The sequence below is a fragment of the Clinocottus analis genome, unplaced genomic scaffold (assembly GCF_023055335.1).
Source record: "Clinocottus analis isolate CAN_PGR_092001 unplaced genomic scaffold, fCliAna1.0.p SCAF_32, whole genome shotgun sequence".
Lineage (NCBI taxonomy): Eukaryota > Metazoa > Chordata > Actinopteri > Perciformes > Cottidae > Clinocottus > Clinocottus analis.
In genome coordinates this window covers 1,597,021-1,623,903 of record NW_027176065.1, presented here as the reverse complement: position 1 = coordinate 1,623,903, position 26,883 = coordinate 1,597,021, and the positions used below count along the sequence as shown (strand labels likewise).

General features: G+C 47.9%; 1 protein-coding gene across 2 annotated transcripts in view; it reads left to right on the top strand.

Moving 5' to 3' along the window:
• Positions 1 to 26,883, top strand: part of igsf21a (immunoglobin superfamily, member 21a) — a 172,640-nt gene that overhangs the window by 74,178 nt on the left and 71,579 nt on the right. For both annotated transcript variants that reach the window (XM_068595861.1, XM_068595860.1), the window contains exon 3: positions 20,294 to 20,415. In XM_068595861.1, coding sequence (XP_068451962.1) covers positions 20,294 to 20,415 — 122 coding nt within the window. The remainder of the gene's footprint in view (positions 1 to 20,293; positions 20,416 to 26,883) is intronic.

Genomic DNA, 26,883 nt, shown 5'->3' with positions numbered 1-26,883 from the left:
TTTAGTGTTTTACTCTGAATATACGAGTTTTGATGGAACGGTTGGGCTTCAGATAACAAAAAAGCATTTTGCAGACAAAGCCGTGACTGTGCGTCCAACAGAGCAGAGAAACTTTTAGGAGAAAGTTGTTCTTACAAACTCGGTGGTGGTCCTGTAATTATTGAGCCTCGCTGCCTCCCACAAAGCCACAGCAGAAGCCTCTCTGACTGCAGACGTTACAGACTGCTCACATTATGCTGGATGCCTATCACCCTTAACCTGACCTGCCACCTAATTTATCTTGATCCAGGCCTGTAGGTAGACGTGGCATTAGCATAAACTCCACAGACCTTTCCACAGAGGAGACAAGGAGAGCGCTAATGTTATCTGTGAATGCTTTGTTTACACTCCGCCTTAATGGCAATGTAGAAACACAGGTTTTGATCTATGAGAACATTACATTCATCAGTAATTTATGTAAATATTTGCCTCTGATTCCTGGGAGAGCGCCGCCATTATGTCGGCCTTACAGTTGCGTGACCTTAAAGTGGCTTTAATAGATATGTTTATAATAACAATGGACCTCATGCAACTACTCACGCAGACGGATTGGATCATAAACGGCTTCCACAAGAGATGTAGAAGACCGTCGTCTTGTCTTCTGATGTGCGAACACAATTTGCCGGTGAGTCATAGGACTCGAGTGCAATGAGTCTGCTGTTAAGACTGTTTTCTCTAATGGATTCCATCTTTCTTCACTTGAGTTGGGCGTGACATGATGGTCCCTCGTCAATAGCTATTAGTAGAGCATGCAGCGTCCTTCGGCTGAATTATGAGTTTCAGCTTATTGTTTAGCCGTCTGGCAAACGGCCGCTCAGTCGTTGTTTTACACTGCAACTTATCCTCATACAATGATTCTGTTGCTATCTTAAGGAACATGAATCACTCATTTATTCAGTGTTTTCCATCAAACTCGTCTACATTTTGTTTGTTACGTGCATGCCGTCCTTTCAAAATGAAGTTCAGTCTTCACAGGAAACAACCTGGTCAGGTTTAGGCAAAGCAACGTCTCTGTTGAGGAAAGCGTTGTGGTTAAAGTAACTTTGGAAGTGTTGAAGTGCAGAAGTTACATAACGGGTGAATCAACATTGACACAGAGGCACCAACAGCACCACGCAGGCATTCACTGGGATCCGCCCACTTTACTCCAGTAGAGGGCGGAGCCTGTGAGCCATGCATACTGACAGATAACTGGACACAGCGCTGGAGGTGAAACATGGCGTCACGTGACATAACCAGACGTTACACAGTGTGGCCGCTATGTGACGTTAGCTTCAAAGTTTATCTCTGTGTAAAACAGAAAGTTACAATATTGTAACTAAGTTCTATGAGTGCAGGTGGAGCCCCGACGGAGCCCAGATGCTGAGGATTTCTACTCCACGTTTTAGATGTAGTTTGTACTTTTTCTCATCTACATTTATCTGAAATCTATCGTTACAGGTTGCAGTTGAATTCACTGTTCATGTACAACATAGGATCATTTTCTAAAATACCGTTAGAAGTTTAACAGTTGAAATGAGCTCAACCTCAACCGGCCTTGGTGCGGTGTGAAAGCGTCCTCTTGAAGTAGTATCCCGATAGTCTGATACATATGATAATATATCACTTGCAAAGAAGCGACTCTGCCATCTGTGTGTACTTTACTTTTCATATTTTAAGTTCATGTTGCTGATGCTTTTAATGCAAAGACCTTTACTTGCGACAGCGTAATTGCAGCTTTTAAGTACTAATATGAGCTTGACGTGTCAGCCTGGTGGAGTCCTCACACTGTATAATAATTGGTAATACAGCGTTTGTTGTTTTATCAGCTGAGGCGCACACTCCACTAAACCTCCCTGGATCATCTCCCCTTTTACACACACATTGTGCTCCAATACCCTCTGATTTACAAATTGAACACTTTGTTTAATCCCCCTTTATCCTGATGTGATCCAACCATTTAGAATCACCAGCCAGCGCAGATACATCAGTGTAATTTAAGTTTGCGTGGCGTCAGTCTCCCCTGCTGATGCCGCACATCGTGATCGATCGGCGGCAGCGGGGTCACGTCAGCGGCCCGTCGAACAAACCGGAGTATCGACAGAGACGAGCACATCTCCTCCAACGAAAAGGCTTACGCTGCTGTGCACCAAAAGCCACGGTTGTGTCACTACAACAACATATTTTAAATAGTGTATGGATGGACAGATGAAAGGATAGATGAATAGAAGCAGAGGGCTGAAGGGCTTTTCACACCTCCCGGCAATGTTTACGAAGGGTTCAAGCCGCCCTGGCTAGACAAAAGAAACGAGAAACCTGCATCAAAAGCAGCGCTTCCATTGTTCTGTTTCCTCCGTGTTTCATGGTATGTCGAGAGGAAGAACGATGGAGTGACTCCAGCACATTTCACAACAGTCTGAATGTATGTTTGCTGTGCTCGTGCACACGCCCGAACAGATCGGCTCCGTTGGAAGGAAAACATGTGCAATGAATAGGGATGCCGATCCCTGCTGTTAGCGATAAGTAAGGTTCAGACCCCATGGAGGGAAACTACTTTAAGGTGTCCTAGTTAGGATAAAAGCTTGTTTCAAGGCCTTGATTTTGCATTCACAAAACTGTGGGAAGTTTTTTCTTTTTTATTTATGCAGCACCAGTGTAGTTGCAAAAAAGAAGAGAAGAAGGGGAAGAATCCGTCTTTTTGGATTAGAGCTGCTTTGGATGCAAGCGGCACGGCTGTATTTCTCACACTTTTCAGAATTCCTTTCTGAAGTGACATTTCACAGGTTTTTTTACCGCCGTCAAGAATCCGCTACGCCCAAATCACAAACAATGGGGCATTGAAACCGAGCCGGGTTGATTTTGCATTTCATGCAGTGCCACACACACTCGTGCCTCTCGAGTCGCCTTGGCATTAAACACTGCTGGACATATATTTTATTTTTTCCAAGTTTGATAAAACACGACGGCAATCGGCTGTGAAATACAGTCCCGTTAAATGCCAGCACATCCTCCGAGCTTTGCTTTCTTTGAAGGGAGTGTGCGTCGGAACATTGCCAACTGATGCATTTCATAATATTAATGAACTTGTCAGAGTCTGGATGATGCACACGGCATACGACACCAGCCTGTCCTGCCCCCAACACAAGCCCTAAAATATTAAGTGTGTGTGTGTGTGTGTGAGCACAGCCAGTGTACGCAAAGTGCTTTCATTAATTGCGACTGCGGTAATGAGCTCACCGTGCAACCGCATGTCCTGCTTCTCTTCCTCCGCTCTTCACTTCGGGGCATTGTGCCGTTGTCAGTGTATCCTTAACAGCAACAGACCGAAAAGGCTTTTCTATCTTATTTTTTGGTGGAGAATTTCATTTGGTGTCACTTTTTGAAATATGCTTAAAGTCCTTGAGCTCCCCCTTTCATCTCGGGGCTTCCTCATAATTATTGAGAAAGCTGTGTTAGTGGCCTGCATCTGGAGGCCTGCATCTCAGCTGGGATTTGAACTGTTCTGGGTAAACCCTTTTCCCTCTCTGAGCGAATGACGGCGGCATCCTGAACCAGGCAGCTTCCTGCAAAATGAAATCCTCCACTTCCTTTTTTTTGGTCTAAAACCGCTTCCCTCCAAAAAACCCCCGCAAAACATGTTTGAATGATTTGCATTTGTTTTAGCGTTGCCCTAAATTGTTGACGCAAAAGCTTACTGAAGCTCGGCCTGTCGACCGAGTCTCAGCAGAGCGCAGCCCTCGTGAATGGATGGCGGCGACACGGCGTTCGCCACCGCGGCCTGGCGGTGAAACCTAACCGCGAGCGAGTGTCTGTTTGTCTCGTTATCTGCCAGCTTCTGAGAGCTCAACCTTCCAGCGTTCTGATGGGAAACAAGATCCCCTGATAAACGCGGCGTGTCGGATCAGCTGCCTGTTTTGCTTAAGATATCGTTTTTTATTTCACCTTCATGATATAATCGCGGGCGACACCGTGAAGCGCACGTCCAGGTTTATGAAAGAAAGCTCGCCGCGCGTCTGCGCCGCCGCCGTCTCGCGAGTATTCTCAATTAAAAGCTACATGTTCTAATCTTGTTTGACGCGTCCCCGACGCAGCCGTCCTGACATGTACACTCGAGCGCTAAATCACTCGCTGATAGACTCGCGCGGTCCGCCGCGGCCTCCAGATCACCTCACGGCGAACGCCGGCGGCGGCGAAGACGCTTTCATGTCGCCGCGTCGAGGCGAATGACCTGCGGCGCGCCGGCAAGCGGACAAAGTGCTTCAAATGATTTCTTATGTTGAGTTTCTTTACGAGTTAACGGAGCCGCAGCTAATTGGCAGTATGTTTTTTAAATATGTACACACGCCTTTATTTAAAGTGTGTATCAGGCCCTTCACTCACTTGGACCGGATAAATGCGTCATTTCAGATTTTAAATTACCCGGTGACAGCGTGATTCACATGCAGCAGAGTGTCTGCCGCTGCAGGTATTTAAAACGTCTCGTTGTTTACTGGTTCAATTACAGCGTTCAAATGGGCACATAAAAGGCAGGGATACATAAAGAACAGTTAGAATTTACGGCATTAGATAAATCTGCCACGGCGGTTTGCTTTATGCATCTTTTTTTCTTGGGGAGCTGTTAAGATATCTCTGAGCCGCTTTCTCCCCCCGGTATCAGACGCAGGCGCCGAACGTTCGGCTCAAACGAACTCGCTGATAAATTGAGTTGAGCCCGGTGACAGAGAGATAAACTGAATTGTAAAGCAGCTGTGCCGCATTGATAGAGTGCTCTGACACCAGCTGTCCTTTGCAAACATCTCCACCGGGACACTTTTTAAAAGATAAAAACATCTGATTGGATCCATCAATGTGGCTTAAACGCAGATGCAACCCCTCCCCTGCAGGGCTCCCGGCAGCCTGCCGTCTGATTGGAACATTCGCGCATCTCGAAAATGTTTGGACACGTCGGCCTCGTCCCCGCGGTCTGCAATACGCATAATGTAGAATATAAATGTAGAATACATACGAGCGGTGACGCTGGGTGACGCTGTGCAGCGCCTGCAGCTCTTCCTGTGACGCTGGCGAAAGAGATGCAGAGGCCTCTGCTACAGAAACCTGCCGGACGGAGGAGATTTGTTTCCTTTGCTTTCGGAGCGAAACGTTCTCCCTCTGCTGACAAAGAGCCTTTCTTCATGCAGCTGGAGGAGCCGTCAACCAAATTATTACTTAGTTTCTCAGCGACTCGACCGGAAAGAAGACTGTCACGCGGCGAAAAGAGCAATTTCACTTTGAGGTGCTTCTTTATTATTATACTTTGCTAATTCACGAGTAAAAATCATTTCCTTCCATCACTCTGGACCAGAAGCCATTATCTGCTCAACGAGGTCTCGGACATGAGATAACCGACTACCTTTGGTTGTTGTCTCCCTGCACGACTCCACTACCACGACGAGCTAACGTTAGCTCGTCGCTGGACGCGTTTCTAGTGGCTGCATCACGAGTAACTCGTTGTTGAACTCTGCAAACCATCTCAAGTGAATTCCTCTTTCCTTTGCACAAAGAGCTCCATGTACCTGCATCCCACAGTTAACAAAAGAAATCTACATCTCTTGCTCTCGTCGGACCACCGGAGAGACAAACAGAATCCCTCGTCGTGACGTACTCGATAGCTTTTTGCAGCAGCGCTCTGTTTCTCTGCACAGTATTTCTCTCCAGGCCTCGCTCAGTGAGGAAAGTGTATCGCTTGTTTCCACACATGCATGTGACAGCTGTAGCTCGCAGCAGACGTAAAGTGAAGTGCACATCACAAGCAAACAAACTAATGAGAGGAGATTTGTGGGGGGGGGAGAAGAGACGGATTATTTTCTGCGACCCGCGGCTCTTTGTCATTAATATTGTTCGCTGCTTTATTAGCTAATGTAGCTTCACCACGCAGACATGGCGTCCCTCAGCTCTCACCAAAGTGACCAACACTTCCGTTAAACATGCGCTCTGTTGCTTCAGCTCCCCAGATGATAACGAGGGCTCATTGGCACCGGAGCTCTTTCCCCCTTTGTGTGCGTGGCGAGGCCGCGGTTTGTCGTTTCGTTGCTACGAGCGAGCAAACAGTTTACGCCTCGACGCGCTCCGTTGTTTCCCCCCAGAGCGTCTTCTCTAATTGGACACCATTGTCTTTGGCGACTCCAAAGACCGGCTCCCTTTCAGATGAACTGACGCTAATGAATGCGCCTCCTCGGACGGCGGACGGCGGAGCGGGTACCAAACAGCACATGAAGGGAGTTGAGCTTGCGAGCGCTACTCCACCTCACAAAGAGCTTTGTGCGGCGCTGCCGGCGCCGACATGTATCTGGTGCTCATCATTAGGCCGGCCGGTGGCTGGTTGTGAGGAGAATGTGCCCAGAAGGGAAAAGGACAGAGATCAAATGGGCAGCTCGGCTCCCGAGTCTTGTCTGATTAGTCGTTGTGTCCAGACGTCTCTCGCTGAGATCACACTGGCTCCGGCGTCCATCTCGGCTCCAGAGGATGATGCAAGGCGCTGACATACGCTCCTGGTACCCGGGGGCATCGCTTCCCATGCTCTTATCACCCGCTTAGCACCCTCCATCACAGCCGGGTCGTCCACAGCCGCTCGGGAGGAAGAGGTGTGTTTTCAACCTCAGTTCATCGTGAAGATTACTGGCTGCTGTTTAAGAGTAAAACCTGAAGTCAATGCATCTCGAGGATCTGCTGTTTTCTGGAGGGACTAAATATTCATGTGCCTCGGGTTCACCAGTTCTGATTATACTTTTAAAACGTTTATTTTCATCAATTAGTGTACAAACTAATCCAATGGCACATGATCCCATTCTTTATATATTCTTTATATTTTCTCACAAAACAAAACCCAAACAACCTGAAGAAGTATTGATCTGTTGATTCTTTCCTTTTCCCCAAACTGGACAAAAAATTTAAAAAATATTAAAACAACTTAAGGATTTAGTGAACGGTAAATTGTACAGTTTGTCATAAAGTTAACAAACTATGATGTTTAGCTTTAGCCACTCGCTGAAATAAATACTTCTGTAGTAGAAACAGAAGTACACCTGAACACTTTGATGCTGAGAAAGCGAATGATTGTATTTGTCCACAAGAAGCATGTGTCCATCACAGAGAAGACCCGCCTGCAGCTTTTCTCAAAGACTTTATAATCTATAACTATTAGTTTTTGCAACCAGAGTAGTCGCCCCCTGCTGGCCAGTAGAAAGAATGCAATAAATGGGCATTTCAGCATTGGCTTCACTTTTAACATGTTAAACATGTTAAACATGTTTAACATGTTTACAGCCTGGTACAAACACATGTCCACGGACCAGGTGGATTTTCTAAATATAACTCACCTGTATTGAAGCTTAAAGTAATGAAGGGCGTCCCCTCACCTGTCACAGAGACGACCTCCATGTTTTAAACGGCGACCTGAGGAAGAGGAAGGAATCCCTCTTCAGGTCGAGCAGGAGACGCAAGATGACGTCATGCAACAGAGATTATGAGTCACAAGAAGAACCCCGAGCTCCTAAAACAGTTTCATTCTCAAACCAGATGGAACTTTTTCATTAATATTATGATGATGATGAAGAGGGTCAGACACCTCAGCCGCAGGAAGTCAGGCGATAACGCGCCAAGGAAACGAACCGACGTCCTGCTCGGGAAGAGGACGTTATCATCGAGACCCTTCATGTCCACGGAGTCAACATCCCCACAGGGAACCGTTTCCCATTCTGATTATAAGTGCTCATAATATTTTGATACACGCAGCAACTCCATGCCGGTGTGTGTGTGTGTGTGTGTGTGTCTGTGTGTGTGTGTGTGTGTGTGTCTGTGTGTGTGTGTGTGTTGGGACATTGATGTAGGTAATTGGTCTCCGCTGTGAACACACGATATCGCTACTCGTCACATGACGCTGGTTCTCCGGTTTGACCCCCAGTGACCTTGTAGTGACCTTGTATTAACCTTGTAGTGACCTTGGAGGTGACTTCTCCTTCTCCTCCAATCAGCGCGTTGTTGTTGTCCAGCTGCAGCGCTCTGGTCGTCCTCCTGGTGGCGCCCTGCAGCTGCATGCTACATTAGCGCGCCGCCATTAGCTCCAGTTGCTAACTTTGACCCTTTCACTCATCATGTTTGTTGTATTGATTTGACTCTCTGTACAAACAAATCAATATCTGGGGTTATTTTTACCAACCGTTAAGGCGCGCTTGATTTGTGAATCATCAGGTCACAAGAGGACGCGAGCTGGAGGCTCTGAAGTGATTAAATGTTGGATGTTCGAAATATTATAAATCTGCATCACAGACAGAAATGTATTTATTTTAACTCAAAATGCAGCAATATTCACATGTGAATGTGTCACAGAGACATGACTGTGGCTATCTGGACCATGTACCATGAGCATACTACATGTACCATGTGTATACTACTCATATGTACCATGAGCATACTACATGTACCATGTGTATACTACTCATATGTACCATGAGCATACTACATGTACCCTGTGTATACTACTCATTATGTGTACATGTGTATACTACTCATATCTACCATGTGTATACTACATGTACCATGTGTATACTACTCATTATGTACCATGTGTATACTACTCATTATGTGTACATGTGTATACTACTCATATGTACCATGAGCATACTACATGTACCCTGTGTATACTACTCATTATGTGTACCATGTGTATACTACTCATTATGTGTACCATGTGTATACTACTCATATGTGTACATGTGTATACTACTCATATGTGTACATGTGTATACTACTCATATGTACCATGAGCATACTACTTGTACCATGTGTATACTACTCATTATGTGTACCATGTGTATACTACTCATATGTGTACATGTGTATACTACTCATATGTACCATGAGCATACTACATGTACCATGTGTATACCACTCATTATGTGTACCAGGTGTATACTGATCATTATATGCACATGTGTATACTACGTTTTAACTCAAAACTACATAATGAGTAGTATACACATGTACATATATTGAGTAGTATACACATGGTACATGTAGTCTACACATGGTACATGTAGTCTACACATGGTACATATAATGAGTAGTATACACATGGTACATGTAGTCCACACATGGTACATGTAGTCCACACATGGTACATGTAGTCCACACATGGTACATGCAGTCCACACATGGTACATGTAGTCTACACATGGTACATGTAGTCTACACATGGTACATATAATGAGTAGTCTACACATGGTACATGTAGTCTACACATGGTACATGTAGTATACACATGGTACATGTAGTATACACATGGTACATATAATGAGTAGTCTACACATGGTACATGTAGTCTACACATGGTACATGTAGTATACACATGGTACATATAATGAGTAGTCTACACATGGTACATGTAGTCTACACATGGCACATGTAGTATACACATGGTACATGTAGTATACTACATGGTACATGTAGTATACACATGGTACATGTAGTATACTACATGGTACATGTAGTATACACATGGTACATGTAGTATACTACATGGTACATGTAGTCTACACATGGTACATGTAGTATACTACATGGTACATGTAGTATACACATGGTACATGTAGTATACACATGGTACATGTAGTATACTACATGGTACATGTAGTCTACACATGGTACATGTAGTCTACACATGGTACATGTGGTATACACATGGTACATGTGGTATACACATGGTACATGTAGTATACACATGGTACATGCAGTCTACACATGGTACATATAATGAGTAGTATACACATGGTACATGTAGTATACACATGGTACATGTAGTCTACACATGGTACATGTAGTATGCACATGGTACATGGTCCAGATTGCCACAGTCCAGCAATATTTGCAGAGTTTTGGTCCTTGACTGGCGTCGCGTCACAAGTGTTGTATTTAGGTTCTGGTATTAATTTCCAGAGCAGGATGATGTCATCAGGTCGCTGCCACGTCTCTGTGCTGCAGACTCATCAAGTCAAGACGATAAAGGCTGGAACAGCAGATTAGTCGTGACGATTTAAATGAGGAAAATAGAGGGATGTGATATTAAATTAGAGGTTTTGTTCCTCAGTACTGAATCGGTTGAAAGAGGAGTCAAAGTCATGAGGAGTAAATAACATGATCTCTGTCTGCTCCCTCCATTTACCCGACATGTCTTGTTGGGGGGGCTTGAGGATTAGGAGCGAGTTGTTCAGCATGAAGCGAGCCGCCGCCGTTCAGACGAGGAACGATTCGACCGACCCGAACACGGGATTTGTGTGAAAATGAAATAGTTCAAATATGAACAATAATCCTCCAATAAACTGTCTTCACGCTTCATCGCCTTGATGAGTAAAGAGAAAACTGAGTTTCCACCAGACTCCTCTGAATCCTCTGGAGGTGAAATCCATCGTTGGCTTTAACCTTTTAGTTCTTCCTCCTGTGATGGCTGCTGCTGCTGCGTGTTCTCTGTGTGAAGACACACAACAGCTTCATCACAATAAAACACACGAAGGAAACAAAAAGCCTTTCTGTCTATTTTAGCGTTCTGCCAAATTCAGCATTTCTGCGGCGCTCGCGACCGGCTTCATGATTCATGCGTTGAATAACAGCCGCTGTGGATCCATCAGGCAGGCGCAGATGGTGGCTCCAGTAATCTGGAGGAGAAGGAAGGAGAGAGGAAGGAGGGGTGAAGAGAGAAGCTGACAAACATATGCAGAGCGCTGGTGTCCACGCGTCGCTCAGAGCAGCTGTTCTCTGCTCGTGTGCTGAAACGACGTCAAGCAAACGGACACCAGTCTAGTTAGATAACACGAGTATTATTCATCTTTAATCCTCTCTAGTTCACCAGCTGGTCACCAGGTGACTCACCAGGAGAAGCGCGGCGGCGTTTTCAGCCGGCGAGGAGAAACGTCGCCTGAAGGTGTTTGTGGCCAAGAGGAACGTTGGCAGCTCGAGTCCCTGAAGTCCACCGGCAACTTCCACTCAGCAATGATGTGTTGCAGCGCTTTATTTCAGTGTGAACGCTTCAGTCGTTCCGCTTGTCTTCACCTCAAACTTCAGCCAAACTCCACATCCACAACCTGCAGCCTCACTTGCTGCCACGCAGCTCCAGCTTCACGACACATCGTCAGCGTTCAGGTCGTCCTGTTCTTTGAACTCGTGTAATTTGCAAATCGAGCTCCACCGAGTGGCTGGAGGGGAAGCGAGGCCGCCGCCGCCGCGAGGGTCAGACGGCTGAGCGGCGCCTCGTTGAGGGAAAGTTTGAAATGTTAGAAAGGAAACAGAAGGAAACCAGTGGAGTCATTGAGCTGGAGAGGCCGATGCATCACAACCACAACGCTTCTGTTCATGAGGAGGTGAACGAGAGGAGGAAAGGAGGCGGAGAGGTTTCCAACACCAGCGGCAAGTTGGCAAAACAAAGCAATCTTTAGAGAACATAAAGAAAACCTCACGATTAAGAGCGTTATGAGCAGGATGTTTAAACAGCTGGAGAAAGTGGGAGTTATAATGCATTTATTGTTATTCAGATTAAATATTTGACTGTGTTCATTGTGGTTCAGTGTGCAAACAGAATTAATAAAGTACATGCTTTATTCATCAGTGGCTTATTCATAAAGATCATTTGTTTGCATTTCTATTGTACATTTTTCTCTATAATTTCTCTTCTCCGGCTCTTCCCCTCGATACAATATCATCACAATACGTCGTGAAACATCTTACTGCAGGTCTTCCGCTGTTCCACGTCAACTATTTTCAGTGTGTATTGATGGAATATGGCGGCGTTAAGCAGTGCCATGCCGCACCGACCGCTGCCTCCGTCCTGGTGCGGCGGCGCTGTGAGAGGAGGCGTGGACGAGGAGGCGCTCACGGCGCATTGATCAGACATGCAGGACGCCGCGTCTCATCACCTGGATGGGTCGGCGTGGTGCGTGGTTGAAGTCACCACATTGCGTAATGAACCACTAATTGCTCGTTACGCAACCTCGCACTTTGTGCTTCTGCCTCCTTCTTTTTAAAGCTGGCAATAATTGGATGCTTCATTGGGCTCCGATGCTATTGTGCTTGTGAGTGAATGCGAGTTCTCTTTCTCTTCACTTCTCTTTCGTCTGTTATTTTTGAGAATGCATCCCGCGCTGCGAGACACAAAGACAGAGTAAATGCTCCGCTTCCTCACATAGCCGTGGTTGTTATCAAGTCGTGGCAACAAAAACAACAAAAAAATATCTTCCTCTCAGTTCAGCGGCGGGGGGCCTTTCCTGTGCATCATTAGCTTTCTGAAGGGTTAGCATCCACAGAGAGGAGCCTTTATGTTGTTAGCTCATCAGCGTCATTGAGCAGTTTGCTGATAAGAGCTCTGCTTAAGGAGATCGCTAATTGTTGAGGTAGATGAGTGATTCCTCGTCCTGGAAGAAGAGCTGGAGCCTCTCACACATGCACATAGATATATATATTCATGTATTTAAACTAAAATACAGCAGCGACACCGTACGGTACCTGGTGTTCGAACAGAACCGACCCACTTTGATCTCACCGCGTCCTCGCCGTCCCCGTCAGAGCGACAGCATTCACATCTCTCTCTGCACGGCCGTCTCCCACATTGCTTTGGATGACACACTTGCGTAACGCTTAACTGCCTGAATGTTTCCCCCGCTGAGCCTGACCCTCAGCGAACACCCCGGGGTGCAGCTGCTTCCTGTTGGTGGCACAGTTCTTCCATGAAGCCCGGCTCTAATCCTGTCTGTAATCTGGCGGTCCCAGCAGCAGCCAATCACAACCTGTCTGTGTTCTGTAACGCTGGAATGAAAACGCCCGACAGCGGAGCGGAGCCATGTGACGGCGGCGACCGGAGAAAAGGTCTGCTGTCGCCACGCGCTCACACACGTGACTTCCTGTGTGTGGGTGAGCCGGGAGGCAACACGTGTCGCGCTGGAGGCCCTCGACACGGACACGTGGACGCTGGAATACAGACCTCAAAAGAAACGACAGCTAATGAACATCAAACACAGGACCTTCAGCCAGAGGACCTTCAGCCAGAGGACCTTCAGCCAGAGGACCTTCAGCCAGAGGACCTTCAGCCAGAAGACCTTCAGCCAGAGGACCTTCAGCCAGAAGACCTTCAGCCAGAGGACCTTCAGCCAGAAGACCTTCAGCCAGAGGACCTTCAGCCAGAAGACCTTCAGCCAGAGGACCTTCAGCCAGAAGACCTTCAGCCAGAGGACCTTCAGCCAGAAGACCTTCAGCCAGAAGACCTTCAGCCAGAGGACCTTCAGCCAGAAGACCTTCAGCCAGAGTGCGATATGAGAATAGAGATGGATCGATAGATATTATATATATATATATATATATATATATATATATATATATATATATATATATATATATATATATATATATATATATATATGCAATCATGACACGCCTTTGGTCCAGACGTGCAGCTCAACATCTGGTGTGCAGGATTACCCACAATGCCTGTTGGATTCCAGACTCTGAACCAACCTTCCTGTAGCAGGTTGCTGAGCTCACCTTCCCCGTAACATCCGTTTAATAAATTAGCACGGCTCAGCAGGACACGTAAATCTGAGCAGCAAAAAAAAAAAGAAAAAAGCTAGCGTTGATGTTTGCTAGCAGGCTGAATTAGCCGCGGCTCCCCACCGAGCGCCGAGTAGCAGGAAGAGCGCCGCCTGTCAGCGGCAGCGTGACATCCCTTCAACCCGCCCCGTCGCTCAGCAGCATGCGAGCCGGTTAAGAGGCGACGCTGCTGGTTCTGGTTCTGGTTCTGGTTCTGAACGCAGACGTCACTGACTTCTCCTCCGTCAGCCGCTCGTTGTTCCCCTTCGTTTCACTCGGCAGCTCTAAGTGCTGCAGAGTGATGAAGGTAAAACACGACGCAGTTCATCCTGCTGCGGCGTGCGTTGTGTGGTTTTATTGCACTTTGATTTGAGGCGCAGGCTCTTCTGCGTCGTCCTGGGTGTAAAGCGCTCTGCGCTCCATGAACGCAGCGACAGCAGGTTTCCTCTCCTCACGGGCCGCGCTGTGATTCTTCTCCTCCTCGTAGCCGAGCGCTCCCCCACTCATCCTGCGTATCTCCCAGGGTGCATTGCTGCTGTCTGCCTGTTGCTAGTCGCTCTGAGGCTCAGCGTTAGCTTCTTGTTCCTCTGAACTAATTGGAATGGAAAGATGCTTTAACACCTCATGTCAATCATTGCATTTTATTTTTGTAAATGTCATATTTCCTTTGCTTCTGTTTTATTGCACTGTGCACATTCATGGAGACATTACACATATTGTTTCTAAGGGCATAAGTTCCTTGCAAGACGTTACAATTTATATGTATAATACAAAATAAATCTCTCAATTAAAAAAAAAAAGCTACTCATTTGATTGTTACGCGTTTGCAAATATAAAAATACATTTAAAGTAACAAAGTGTCGCTCTGAGCCGACTCTGAGAAGTGACGTCTGGATTTTATATTAATTTCTCTTTTGCATGCAGCAATTATGCCAATTTTACAAGTAAGACAAAGCCTCCCGATGCGTCCGCCCTGTTTCTAAAGGACACTTTGTGAGATAATGATATTAGGCAAATTAGCACGGATATGAAGGGAAGTGCCAAGCCGGTTCATGACAATGCCCCATCGCCTCTTTTGTTGCTGCTTGTCTGAGTCTTTAAACGAGCGGCTGAATGGGAATAAATCTCATTAGGATACTATTGGAGCGCCGTGCTGCTTTTCATTTTATGGACGGGTTAGACTTTAAGATTCAGATCACAAAGAAACGCTCGTAAAATATGAATGAGCGTTTCTTTAAACCTCATTATCGTCCTTATAAGGCACCACGTGGAGAACATATTGTTATTACTCAACCCTATCAGAGAATATCATGAACTCCACGAGCTGCTCCGTATCTTCAGACCTAGAGATTACATGTCTTTCAATGCATTTCATATTCCATCATCCATCTCCTCCTAACCAGCTCGGAAGAAATACTATTAAAAAAAAAGGAGACTTGCTGTAGATTCTGCTGCTGGAAACGATGAAGGATGCAGGTTGAATCTCAGTCGGCCTGCAGTGTGTCAGCTGAATGTCCTCCAGTGGCTGCTGATGCAGCTGCAGCCTATAAATAGGTTCACCCAGACAGGAGGAGGAGGAAGAGGAGGAGGAGGAGGAGGAGGAGGGCATTGTCCTACTCGTACCCTGATAGCAGGCACCATGATGAGTCGACTCCAGCCGGCTGGACAGCGAGGACGCAGCTTCACGCCTTAAACTCCCTCCATGGTGCGGCGTCCACACACTGACCTGTGTGGACGCCGCTCGCTCTCTGACACCGTTTTCACGTCTTTTCCCGTTAGCAGGTTGCTGTGTGTGTGTGTGTGTGTGTGTGTGTGTGTGTGTGTGTGTGTGTGTGTGTGTGTGTGTGTGTGTGTGTGTGGCCTGGATTCAACACAGCCGTGGCAGCAGAGCTCTGCTTCCCCGGCGGAGCGTCTTCATCTCCCCGTGGTCTCGCCTCCCTCCTGTTCAGAGGTTTCTGGTGCAGTTTGGCTCTTCCTCCCCTCCCTCGCTCTCCCGTCTTCATCCTCTTCCTCAGTCGTTTCACACCGGGCCCGGTCCTCCTGTGGGGGGGCAGGGAGACACCCACTGATGTGCAGATTATTTGAGATTTATTACACAGGGGGTGTACGGGTCAGTCCTAATTAAGAAGTGGGATCATTAAGGAGGGGCAGATGAAGAGAGGGGGCTGCTGAGATGACCCGTCTGAGGCAGAAGTATTCTCTCCGGTCCGAGACGCGTCCAGACGAGCAGGCAGCCAACGCCGGCATCGTCCACCAGGCTGCCAGCGGGAGGAGGAGATGAACTGTGGAACAGGAGGCTGGTTGGATAATGACTCCGACTGGCATCGGTACTTCTGGGCCTTTGCATCTGCTGATGGAGCCTCAAGTACAAAGTGTTTGGATGGATGCTGGAGGGTAATAACAATAATAATAACAGTAATGTGTATTCTCTTTCACTGTCACTTGAATAGACGAGAAATACATCACTTGTCTTCTTTTCCTCTGAACTAATGATCAAACCAATGAAATCCTACAAAACGCTCCAAATGTGGGATCCCTTCTTGAAGAGATGAAGCTCGCTCTTCAGTTCTTCATTCTTGTCTTTTTTCACTGCACTTCTGGGAGATTACTTTGCAATTAGACACTGAAGTCTTTTCCTCCTCCTGGTTTTTGCTCATGTTTGAGTTCCCGTCTCTTTCGGCTCTGCCAGCTGAGCTTGTTGCTGAACTTCAATCTCTGCCATAAGTTTCACTCTGAATAAAAAGATCTGTTGTGTGAGGGACCTGACGGCCGACTGCATGAAAGGTTGTGTATCTAATGTCTGCACAATGGGAGCAAAGCTTTCCCTGTGGCCTTAGCTTAGCTCATGGAGCAGCAGGTCGCTCTTATTGATGCTGTGTGTCCTCTTGGCCTTGAGCAGCTCCCACACGAGGACCTTCAGAGATGCAGCTTTAGAGAAGCGACATCCACGTAGATCAAATGTCATTGTGGTCATAAGGTGCGTTGGATCGTTGCACATGAGCTTTCATCCTGAACTGCTTTTCTTTCTCCTTTACATTGTTCAGAGACTCACAGAGGGCTCATTCAACAAACCAGCATGCGGCTAAACACTAAATTAGACAAATTCTATTTGTGTTAATTTGTGTATCAGATGTGTTGACGAGGTGAGCCGACTAAATATTTCTGTTTCCTGCTAACGAGCTGAAACGCCGTCGACTCTGAGTGGATGAAACGCGTCGGCGTCGTGTGTGAAGTCGTACGGTCCGTTGTTCACAGCCTCTGCCGCCTCAGGGCCGAACACTTCAATGGCTGTTTGAGGTCAGCTGGAAGGCCAGCGTTGATTTGCAGAATGCGTGTGTGTGCCAACAACACACACGCACACACACACACACACACACACACACACACACACACACACACACACACACACACACACACATGCCTGATGCAGCATGCAATGTTGGCGTTCCGCTTCTGAAACAAACTGGAAAGCATGCAGCTGGCAGAGCTTCTGCAGAGGTTTTCCTGCAGGTTTTACTCGTGTGGTGCGGTTTGTTTTGCGTCTGTAAACTCTGGTATGCAGATGCAAAATGTGGACATAAAAAATTTCAACAGCTGCTTACATCTTCATGATGCATAAACCTAAAACGTAATTTGACTTTAAGTGGCTGTTCTGCTGAAAAGAGCTGCTGGAGAAGAAAAAAACCAAAAACACAAGCAAGGAAATAATGAGCTTCAATAAAAGTGATGTGACTTGTTGTCTGACTTTAGTTGTTTATCCCGAGTGATGGCAAATTACTGCGTGACTGACGGGCACGTAAGCAGATGTGTTTTTGAAGATTGTAAATAGAGATGAATAAAAATCCTTTTGAAGAACAAAAAGATATTTGACTTATCTTGCTCGAGCACTATATTCCTGTGAAACGGCAAAATAATAACAAGCGACTGGAAATGAACCGTTCCCATTCCTTTGAAAGTTTTGCTGCATATGAAGATGCCCCAAAGTGTAGTGATCACTAACGTGCATCACTAGCGTGCATCACTAGTGTGCATCACTAGCGTGCATCACTAACATGCATCACTAGCGTGCATCACTCGTGTGCATCACTAACGTGCATCACTAGCGTGCATCACTAGCGTGCATCACTAGCGTGCATCACTAGCGTGCATCACTAACATGCATCACTAGCGTGCATCACTAGCGTGCATCACTAACGTGCATCACTAGCGTGCATCACTAACATGCATCACTGGCGTGCATCACTAACATGCATCACTAGCGCGCATCACTAGTGTGCATCACTAACGTGCATCACTAACATGCATCACTAGCGTGCATCACTAACATGCATCACTAGCGTGCATCACTAGCGTGCATCACTAACATGCATCACTAACATGCATCACTAGCGTGCATCACTAGCGTGCATCACTAGCGTGCATCACTAACGTGCATCACTAGTGTGCATCACTCGTGTGCATCACTAACGTGCATCACTAGCGTGCATCACTAGTGTGCATCACTAACATGCATCACTAGCGTGCATCACTAGCGTGCATCACTAACGTGCATCACTAGTGTGCATCACTAGCGTGCATCACTAACGTGCATCACTAGCGTGCATCACTAACGTGCATCACTAGCGTGCATCACTAACGTGCATCACTAGCGTGCATCACTAGCGTGCATCACTAACGTGCATCACTAGCGTGCATCACTAACGTGCATCACTAGTGTGCATCACTCGTGTGCATCACTAACGTGCATCACTAGCGTGCATCACTAGCGTGCATCACTAACATGCATCACTAGCGTGCATCACTAGCGTGCATCACTAACGTGCATCACTAGTGTGCATCACTAGCGTGCATCACTAGCGTGCATCACTAACGTGCATCACTAACATGCATCACTAGCGTGCATCACTAACATGCATCACTAGCGTGCATCACTAGCGTGCATCACTAACGTGCATCACTAGTGTGCATCACTAGCGTGCATCAGTAACGTGCATCACTAACATGCATCACTAGCGTGCATCACTAACATGCATCACTAGCGTGCATCACTAGCGTGCATCACTAGCGTGCATCACTAACATGCATCACTAGCGTGCATCACTAGCGTGCATCGCTGTGCGTCGTCTCAGTGAACATAATGGACGTGCAGCCTCTCAGCGTCCGTACAGCTGCCGTTCCTGCAGTAGGTTGCCGGTTGCCAGCAGGTTGCAGGTTGCCGGTGCTGCTGCTCTGAAGCAAGGCGCTGTCACACGAGGTGTTGTGAAGCCATGTCAGACAGAAATGTGTCTCGACTCCCCGGTGATGTTTCTAAAAGGTCCATTACTGTAACTACAGAGGGCGGCGCGTCCCGGTGGCTGGATGGCACGACTTCCAGACACGGCTTTGCTTTTAGCGCTGACCCTTCCCCGTCGCCTCGCCCTCCGGTTCTGCAGCGCTGAAAGAAAACGAAGAGCCGCCGCGTCTTCGTCCCGGGTGTCTTCATCACGCAACCATGTGAGCTGATATTTAAAGAACGAGCAGACGGCTGAAATGCACTCGGGTCCATGACAAGGGTGTCAAATATTTCTTCACACAGATCTAAAAAGCATGTGCTCTGCTGGAGGAATGACTTAGAACAAAAAGTCTTGCAAACGGGCTTTCTGACCTTTTTTGATATTCTTACTCTGTATTAAAATAAAAACGCCTCCCTCTCATTGGCTACAGGTGATTTGCTTCCACTCTCCTGCTCTGGCTTGTTGCAGCATCGTCAGCTCTCGCTGCAGTACCACTTAGCGGGCTGAGCCCGGGGCGCTGTGCCGCCTGCAGGGGCCGAGAGGTTGCACGAGTTGCTCCACGCACTCACGGGCAACTATTGTCTCCTTCTGCAAACACAAGTTGGCTTTTTGTCTCTGCCTCGCGATGCGGATGTGTACATTACACGGGCTGATCAGGAGATGTTTACCTCTCTGACGGGATTGAATTGGATCAGAACGATAGCATCTTCAGCGGCGAGCGAGGGAGGAGAGGATCCCTACCCCGCCGGCAATTTCCTTCTTCAAAGCAGCATTAGTGGCTCCATTAAAATCCTGCCTCTCTCTCTCTCTCTCTCTCTCTCTTTCTTTCTTTATGGCCGTCTGCAGACGAGAAATCACAATCATTGAAATGCTAAGTGACTTCAAGGCTCCTGTGAATATTAGAAAAATAACCACGCCGTCATCTGCCATGCACACACACACACACACACACACACACACACACACACACACACAAAGGCCATGTGTTTTGAACATCCCCCTCCCCCCTCCACGTCTGCAGTATCTCGACACGAGCCATTACCTCTGCAGAGAGCTCGACACACTCAGTACACGCCGCCGTGTCGTGTCAGTCTTCATTGAGACTTAGCGGCGAGCGGGGCGACGCCCGGCAGCTCCCTTTAGAGACGCTCCCTCCGATGTTATCACGTCAGCAGGTTTTCAATCCCCTTTTCTTTTACGACAGTATAAGGGATGAGCTTATCGCGGCCGCCAATGAATCAATGAGGTAATTGCAGGCAGGAGCGCTCGCTCCACTGCAGGCCGAGGGACAACAGTTTATACGCAGGAGGAGCTCTGGGGGGCGGGAGGAGTCCACCCTGTAACATCCATCATTCCAGCAATCGTCTTATTAATGCTCTCTTCTTCTTTTTGCTCCGCAGGTCACAGATGGAGGGACCATCAAGCAGAAAATCTTCACCTACGACGCCATGTTTAATACCAATTACTCTCACATGGAGGACTACCGCCGCCGCGAAGACCTCGTGTACCAATCAACCGTCCGGTGAGCCTCTAGAAATATTCATCATTTACAGCGGCGTACTTGCTCAACGCCGCCGTACCGGGTAACAAACACGCTTTAGCTCCCGCCGCGAGCGAGAGGAGCGAGTGAACGGCAACGCGTTGCACTCGTTGCATAATCCAACAACCTCTCGGTGCGATCAACGCACCGTGATGAACTTCTGCGCTACAGAACCGCGTTCAGGCCATCTGCTGCCGGTCAGGCCGGGCGACGAGGTCACTGCATTATGACATGAGGACAGGAGGCGGCCGGACTCTAATCAGCTCAGGATGAAGAGTTCAGTGCTGCTGATCCGGCCAACATCTGGCCACGCCGCTCCTTATCCCAGCATGCACTGCAGCTATACTGCAGCGCTGCTCTGGACGTGAAACAAAAGAAACATGCACTTTATTAATCCCTTTATTAATTATATGAGAGTCGGAGGACGAGGAGCCGGCCGGCTTCGCTGCTCTTGAATTCATGACGTTGTGGGGACCGTCTCCTTTCACCTCCATCAACACTACGGCTCTCTGCTTGTCTCCTCACTCCTTGCTCCCTCTGCTTGTCTCCTCATCCCTTACTCCCTCTGCTCTGTCTCCTCACTCCTTGCTCCCTCTGCTTGTCTCCTCATTCCCTGCTTCCTCTGCTTGTCTCCTCACTCCTTGCTCCCTCTGCTTGTCTCCTCATCCCTTGCTCCCTCTGCTCTGTCTCCTCATCCCTTGCTCCCTCTGCTTGTCTCCTCATTCCCTGCTTCCTCTGCTTGTCTCCTCACTCCTTGCTCCCTCTGCTTGTCTCCTCATCCCTTGCTCCCTCTGCTTGTCTCCTCATCCCTTGCTCCCTCTGCTTGTCTCCTCATCCCTTGCTCCCTCTGCTTGTCTCCTCACTCCTTGCTCCCTCTGCTTGTCTCCTCACTCCTTGCTCCCTCTGATTGTCTCCTCATCCCTTGCTCCCTCTGCTCTGTCTCCTCATCCCTTGCTCCCTCTGCTCTGTCTCCTCATCCCTTGCTCCCTCTGCTTGTCTCCTCACTCCTTGCTCCCTCTGCTTGTCTCCTCACTCCTTGCTCCCTCTGTGTGTGTCCATCAACACAAAGGAAGCACCGGCCAGACGTAGCATCCAAAATGTTTCCATCTTTTTCCTCTTTGTTAGGATCCTTTCATCGTTCCCTTTCATCTCCTCTTTGTGCTTCTGCTTTTCCTTCATTCCGCTCATGTACGCTTCTACCTCTGTGTTTGTTTCCTCGTTCCCTCGTTCCCTCCTTCCTCATGTGTGGCTGAGGATGATTTATCTGGACAATCCTACGAGCCCTTTGGGAGAGGAGAGGCCTCATCGCGGCGCAGTGACGTACACACTTACACGCACTCGGACACGGCAACACGAACGCACACAAACAGAATACATAAATCCTCATGTCCAGACCCCCCCGCTCACACACACACACACACACACACACACACACACACACACACACACACACACACACACTCACACACACACACACACACACACACACACACACACGCTCACACACACACAGAGCGGACGTGAGGCTTTCGTGGAGCACCGAAGGGAGAAGGGGAATTGAAAATAATCTGCATCAGAAGCAGCGTGAAGCGGCTGCAGTGACCTCATCTCATCTCCATCAGGACGTTTCACCCGCTGCATCCAACAGAGAGAAGACGCGTCCCAGCCATCGTCCCAGTCATCGTCCCAGTCATCGTCCCAGTCATCGTCCCAGTCATCGTCCCAGTCATCGTCCCAGTCATCGTCCCAGTCATCGTCCCAGTCATCGTCCCAGTCATCGTCCCAGTCATCGTCCCAGCCATCGTCCCAGCCATCGTCCCAGCCATCGTCCCAGTCATCGTCCCAGCCATCGTCCCAGCCATCGTCCCAGTCATCGTCCCAGTCATCGTCCCAGCCATCGTCCCAGCCATCGTCCCAGCCATCGTCCCAGTCATCGTCCCAGTCATCGTCCCAGTCATCGTCCCAGTCACGCCATCCTAACCCTAACCCCTGGAGTCGCGGCTGCTGTCACGTCGTAACTCAGGAGCAGAAATGCAGAAGAAAAGATGAATTCTCAGTTTTTAATCTCTGGTTTCCACCTGAGGACGCTCGGCGGCTCCAGTCTGACAAACCAGTGAAATAAATGCCTCCACATTCGGTTTCTTTCACAAACTGCAGAGCACTTCATTGAAGACTATATTTTATATTTAGTTCCTTTGTGGTTGCTAATGCTTTGAAAGGGTTCAACTGGTGATGTGTCTTCTCCTGATAGTTATTAAATCATCTCAAGAGTGATATTGATTTCATCTGAGTCCTGACAGCTTTTGACAATCGTTCATAGACGGGAAGCAGCTGGTACTTCCTCTGTATTCAACGCACAGAGTCAGACTGAGGACAGATGTAGCATGTAGACGTAGCATGGAGATGTAGCATGTAGACGATGCTCTTGCGTTTGGAGGACCTCCAGCATTCAAGCTCGAATCCCATGAGCATCAAAAGATGAACGTAGCGCATCGAGGGCTGACGGAGGTTTGGTTCTACTGAGGATAGAGACTTTTTATTTTACTTTTTTATAACATATGGTTGTTAGTTTAAGTCTAATTTCATGCTGGCGAGCCACCATGTCGTAGGAAGAGCGTTGAGTCAAACTGTCACTGCTCTGGGACCCAGATATTTCCTCGTGATTAGAAAAATAAAATCAGATATTGCAAATTGAGAATATTCCATTATCCGAACCGCTTATCCTGCCAATGGCCGACGGCGGCTTTGGACCATGCGAGGAAGCCAGAGAACCCGGAGGGAACCCACGCTGCCGCCGGGAGAACATGCAGACTCCACCTGGACCTGTTCAGACCGGGAATCGAACCCCCAACCTCCCGTGGGGCGGCAGAGCGAGCCACTACACCCCGTGCAGCCCCACATTAAGATCATGTCTCATGAAAGTCTCATTTCGATCCTCTAAAAACAGCCAAACGGGTGTTTTGGAGTTGTTCTGGATTGGTTGGCTGGAGCTTCACGAGTCTCCTTCGACCAATAGGAGCGATGCAGGTGTGATTTGTCCCGCCCTCGCCAGCAGGAGACTCTGGCGATGCCCACACGGTTCAGAGAAGAAGTCTCATCAGCCAGATTTAGTGAAAACACCTGCATGCGTGTGCAGAGCGGTGTGATCTGACTCTGTATGGACATTGAAGCCCATCGCCTGCCGCGCGGCCAGAAGAAGAGGAAGAGCACAGATTCAAAGGGAGGGTAATTGGCTCAATGTGGATGAATAAACAGAAGTTCATTAGTGCATTTATTTAAACGCCAACAGCAGCAACAAACACGTCCGACATCTGAACAGAAAGACGTCCTCGTCAGCAGCGTTCCTCTTCCTGCAGCCGGACGTCAGCCAGGAGCTCACTGAGAGGGGGAGGAGCCTCAGGTGCTAGCTGGGTTAGCTTAGCATCCCTCTGCTGATCAGGACTTCATCCCCACGCTTCCTTCTTCTCAATGCTGATGAGCGTCTTGTGTCATACGCATCAACGCTCCAGCAATAAAGACACAATGACAAGAAATCAAGACAAAACATCAGCAAAATTAATGAGAACTATAATGCAGCACGTTGCAAATGAAAGGATACGGTGGAATAAGTGTGTGTGTGTGTGTGTGTGTGTGTGTGTGTATGTGTGTGTGTGTTACAGTACTTTTCTGTGCTCAGCTGACACAGCCGGGCAGTCGCATTTAGAAGCCAATTACTCAGATCAAAAGATGGAGAATGTAATTCTTGTTGACCCTCCAGATATTCACTTTATTAACGTCTTTGTGCTTCAGCTTTTATAAATAGATTTAGTCTTATATTTCATTATGAACATTTGAAATGGAGCCTTGTGTGGGGCTACTCTTCTTTTATGTTTTACTATGTTTTCTCTTCCATATAACAGCATATATATACATCAAAATATACTTTGCTTAAAAATCTAATATTAATTAGATTAGATAAATTAATATTATTTAAAATAGACCTGAGTCTGGAGCTGCACACGCCGACGCCGCTCGGGGAAGTTTGGTCTGAGCTGTTTGTCTTAAGTGGAGAAAGAATTCATGTTTCTGTTCGGCTCGAACGAGTTGTTTACGAGTGCTTTTAGTGCATGTTGGTGCACGTGAGGGTGCATGTGAGGGTGCATGTGAGGGTGCACGTGAGGGTGCACGTGAGGGTGCACGTGAGGCTGCCCCACGGCCGCCGCTGTGCACTGTGCTCATGCAGCCGACACGACTTAGAAACATGTTGGAAGCACAAATGTTATGTTATTACCAGTGAGGGGACACGCCGGACGCTTAACTAAAGAAATGTAATAAAGTAGAGAAGTTCTTCCTGAATTATAAATGATTAACAAGCAAAACATTCACACAGCCAAGTGGACTTATTAGTGAAAAAGAGGTTTATTTAAAAGTTGCACCACGTCTAAAAAACATTATGACAATCCACCTCCTCCCTCCCTCCTCCCTCCGTTCTCCTTCCCTCCCCTTCCCTCCTCCTTCCTTCCTCCTTCCCTCCTCCTTCACCTCCTCCTTCCCTCCTTCCTCTCTCCTTCTCCCCTCCTCCTTCCCTCTCTCCTCCTTCACCTCCTCCTACCCTCCTCCTTCCCCTTCCTTCTTCCCTTCTCCTTCCCTCCTTCCCTCCTCCTTCCCTCCTTCCTCTCTCCTCCTCCCCTCCTCCTACCTCTCTCCTCCTTCCCTCTCTCCTCCTTCCCTCCTCCTTCCCTCTCTCCTCCTTCCCTCTCTCCTCCTTCCCTCCTCCTTCCCTCTCTCCTCCTTCCCTCTCTCCTCCTTCCCTCCTCCTACCTCTCTCCTCCTTCCCTCCTCCTTCCCTCTCTCCTCCTTCCCTCTCTCCTCCTTCCCTCCTCCTCCCTCTCTCCTCCTTCTCTCCTCCTTCCCTCTCTCCTCCTTCCCTCCTCCTACCTCTCTCCTCCTTCCCTCTCTCCTCCTTCCCTCCTCCTTCCTTCCTCCTTCTCTCCTCCTCCCCTCCTCCTTCCCCATTCGCCTCCCCTTCCCATCGGGTGCGTGACCGACGTTCTGCCTCCTGGTCTTGACCCGTTGGGCCGAGATGCTTCGGGCAGAACGAGCGTCTGACATCGTGCGAGTTAATTTGATGCAGAGATTGACTGGATGAGCTTTCAGACGGCGCTCTGTCAAGAATGCTCTTTTTCACTCTGCGACTCGCCGGATGCATTTGTAGGCAGGAGGAGTTCTGCAGGAAGGCCTACACACACACACACACACACACACACACACACACACACACACACACACACACACAGGAAAGCGCTTTCAGATGAACTCCTGGGGGACAATCGATCTCTCTTTGCGGTGTGCTGTTTTTGATGCTCCTCCATGGGGGCCCATTGCTATCGACCTCCTCCGTGTGTGTGATGTTTTCTGGTGTACAGGAGAGATTTTGCACCGTGTTTAATGTGGTTTTCTGGAAATTGTTTGTTTATTCAATTACCTATTCCCCTGCCTGCGTAATAATTAATCCTAAAATCAGTCATAAATCACCAAGAATTTTAAATGCGATCGATGTTTTCCAGCAAATATTGAAATATTAAAAGGTCTAAATGATTAATGTCCAGCGAGGCGTTCCCCCAGGCTTGCAAACAAAAGGTTATTAAAGTATCTTAACGTGAAGTATTTAAGTATTTATATGTATTTATTTATATATATATAATATCTTCTCAGCCGATCGTGCGAAACCTTTTCTGGAGTTGACGGCGTTCCTACTAAGTGGAAAACATCCAGTGAGCCTCGGTTTTCTGGGCAGATGTCAGAGGAGAGCGGCCAGCAGTCAGAGAGGCCTCAGTAATTTTAAAATAAATAATCAAATAGCCGCTCGTTCCAACCAGGTTTTGCAGAAACGCATCTCTGAACGCATTAAACCTTGAAGCAGATGGAGCCGATGGGCAGCCGCTCTCCTGCCAGCATCCACAGGAAGCCGTTGGCCCGGCTCTGCACAACTGGACAATAGAAGATCAGAAACAGCTCGCCTGGTCTGATGAGGCTGGAGTTCTGCTGCCACGTTCAGACGCTCGGGTCAGAATTGGTCACAAACAACATGAAAGGATCTATCAGCTCAAACCGGCTGGCCCTCCTGCTCTGACCTCCGTCATCAACAAGGCTTTTTAGCCCGAGAGCCGCCGCTCACTGGATATTTGCTCCTGTTCGGACCCTGTGAAACCTCGAGACGCTTGTGTGGAAATCCCAGTAAATCAGCAGTTTGTGAACTCCTCCGGCCTGTAAGCCACCTTCACAGTCACTTCACTTACCTCTGCTCGCTTTTTGTTTCACGTTATCAGCCTCTACCTTTGGGTTTGTTGATGCAATTCAGCGTTTTTATAACTCATCAAAGACGAGAAGTTAAGGACAAAAGGCCTCAAAGGAGGCGTAAAGGGAACCATAAGACAGAGATTAGGAATCCAGAAAGTGGATGAATGGAAG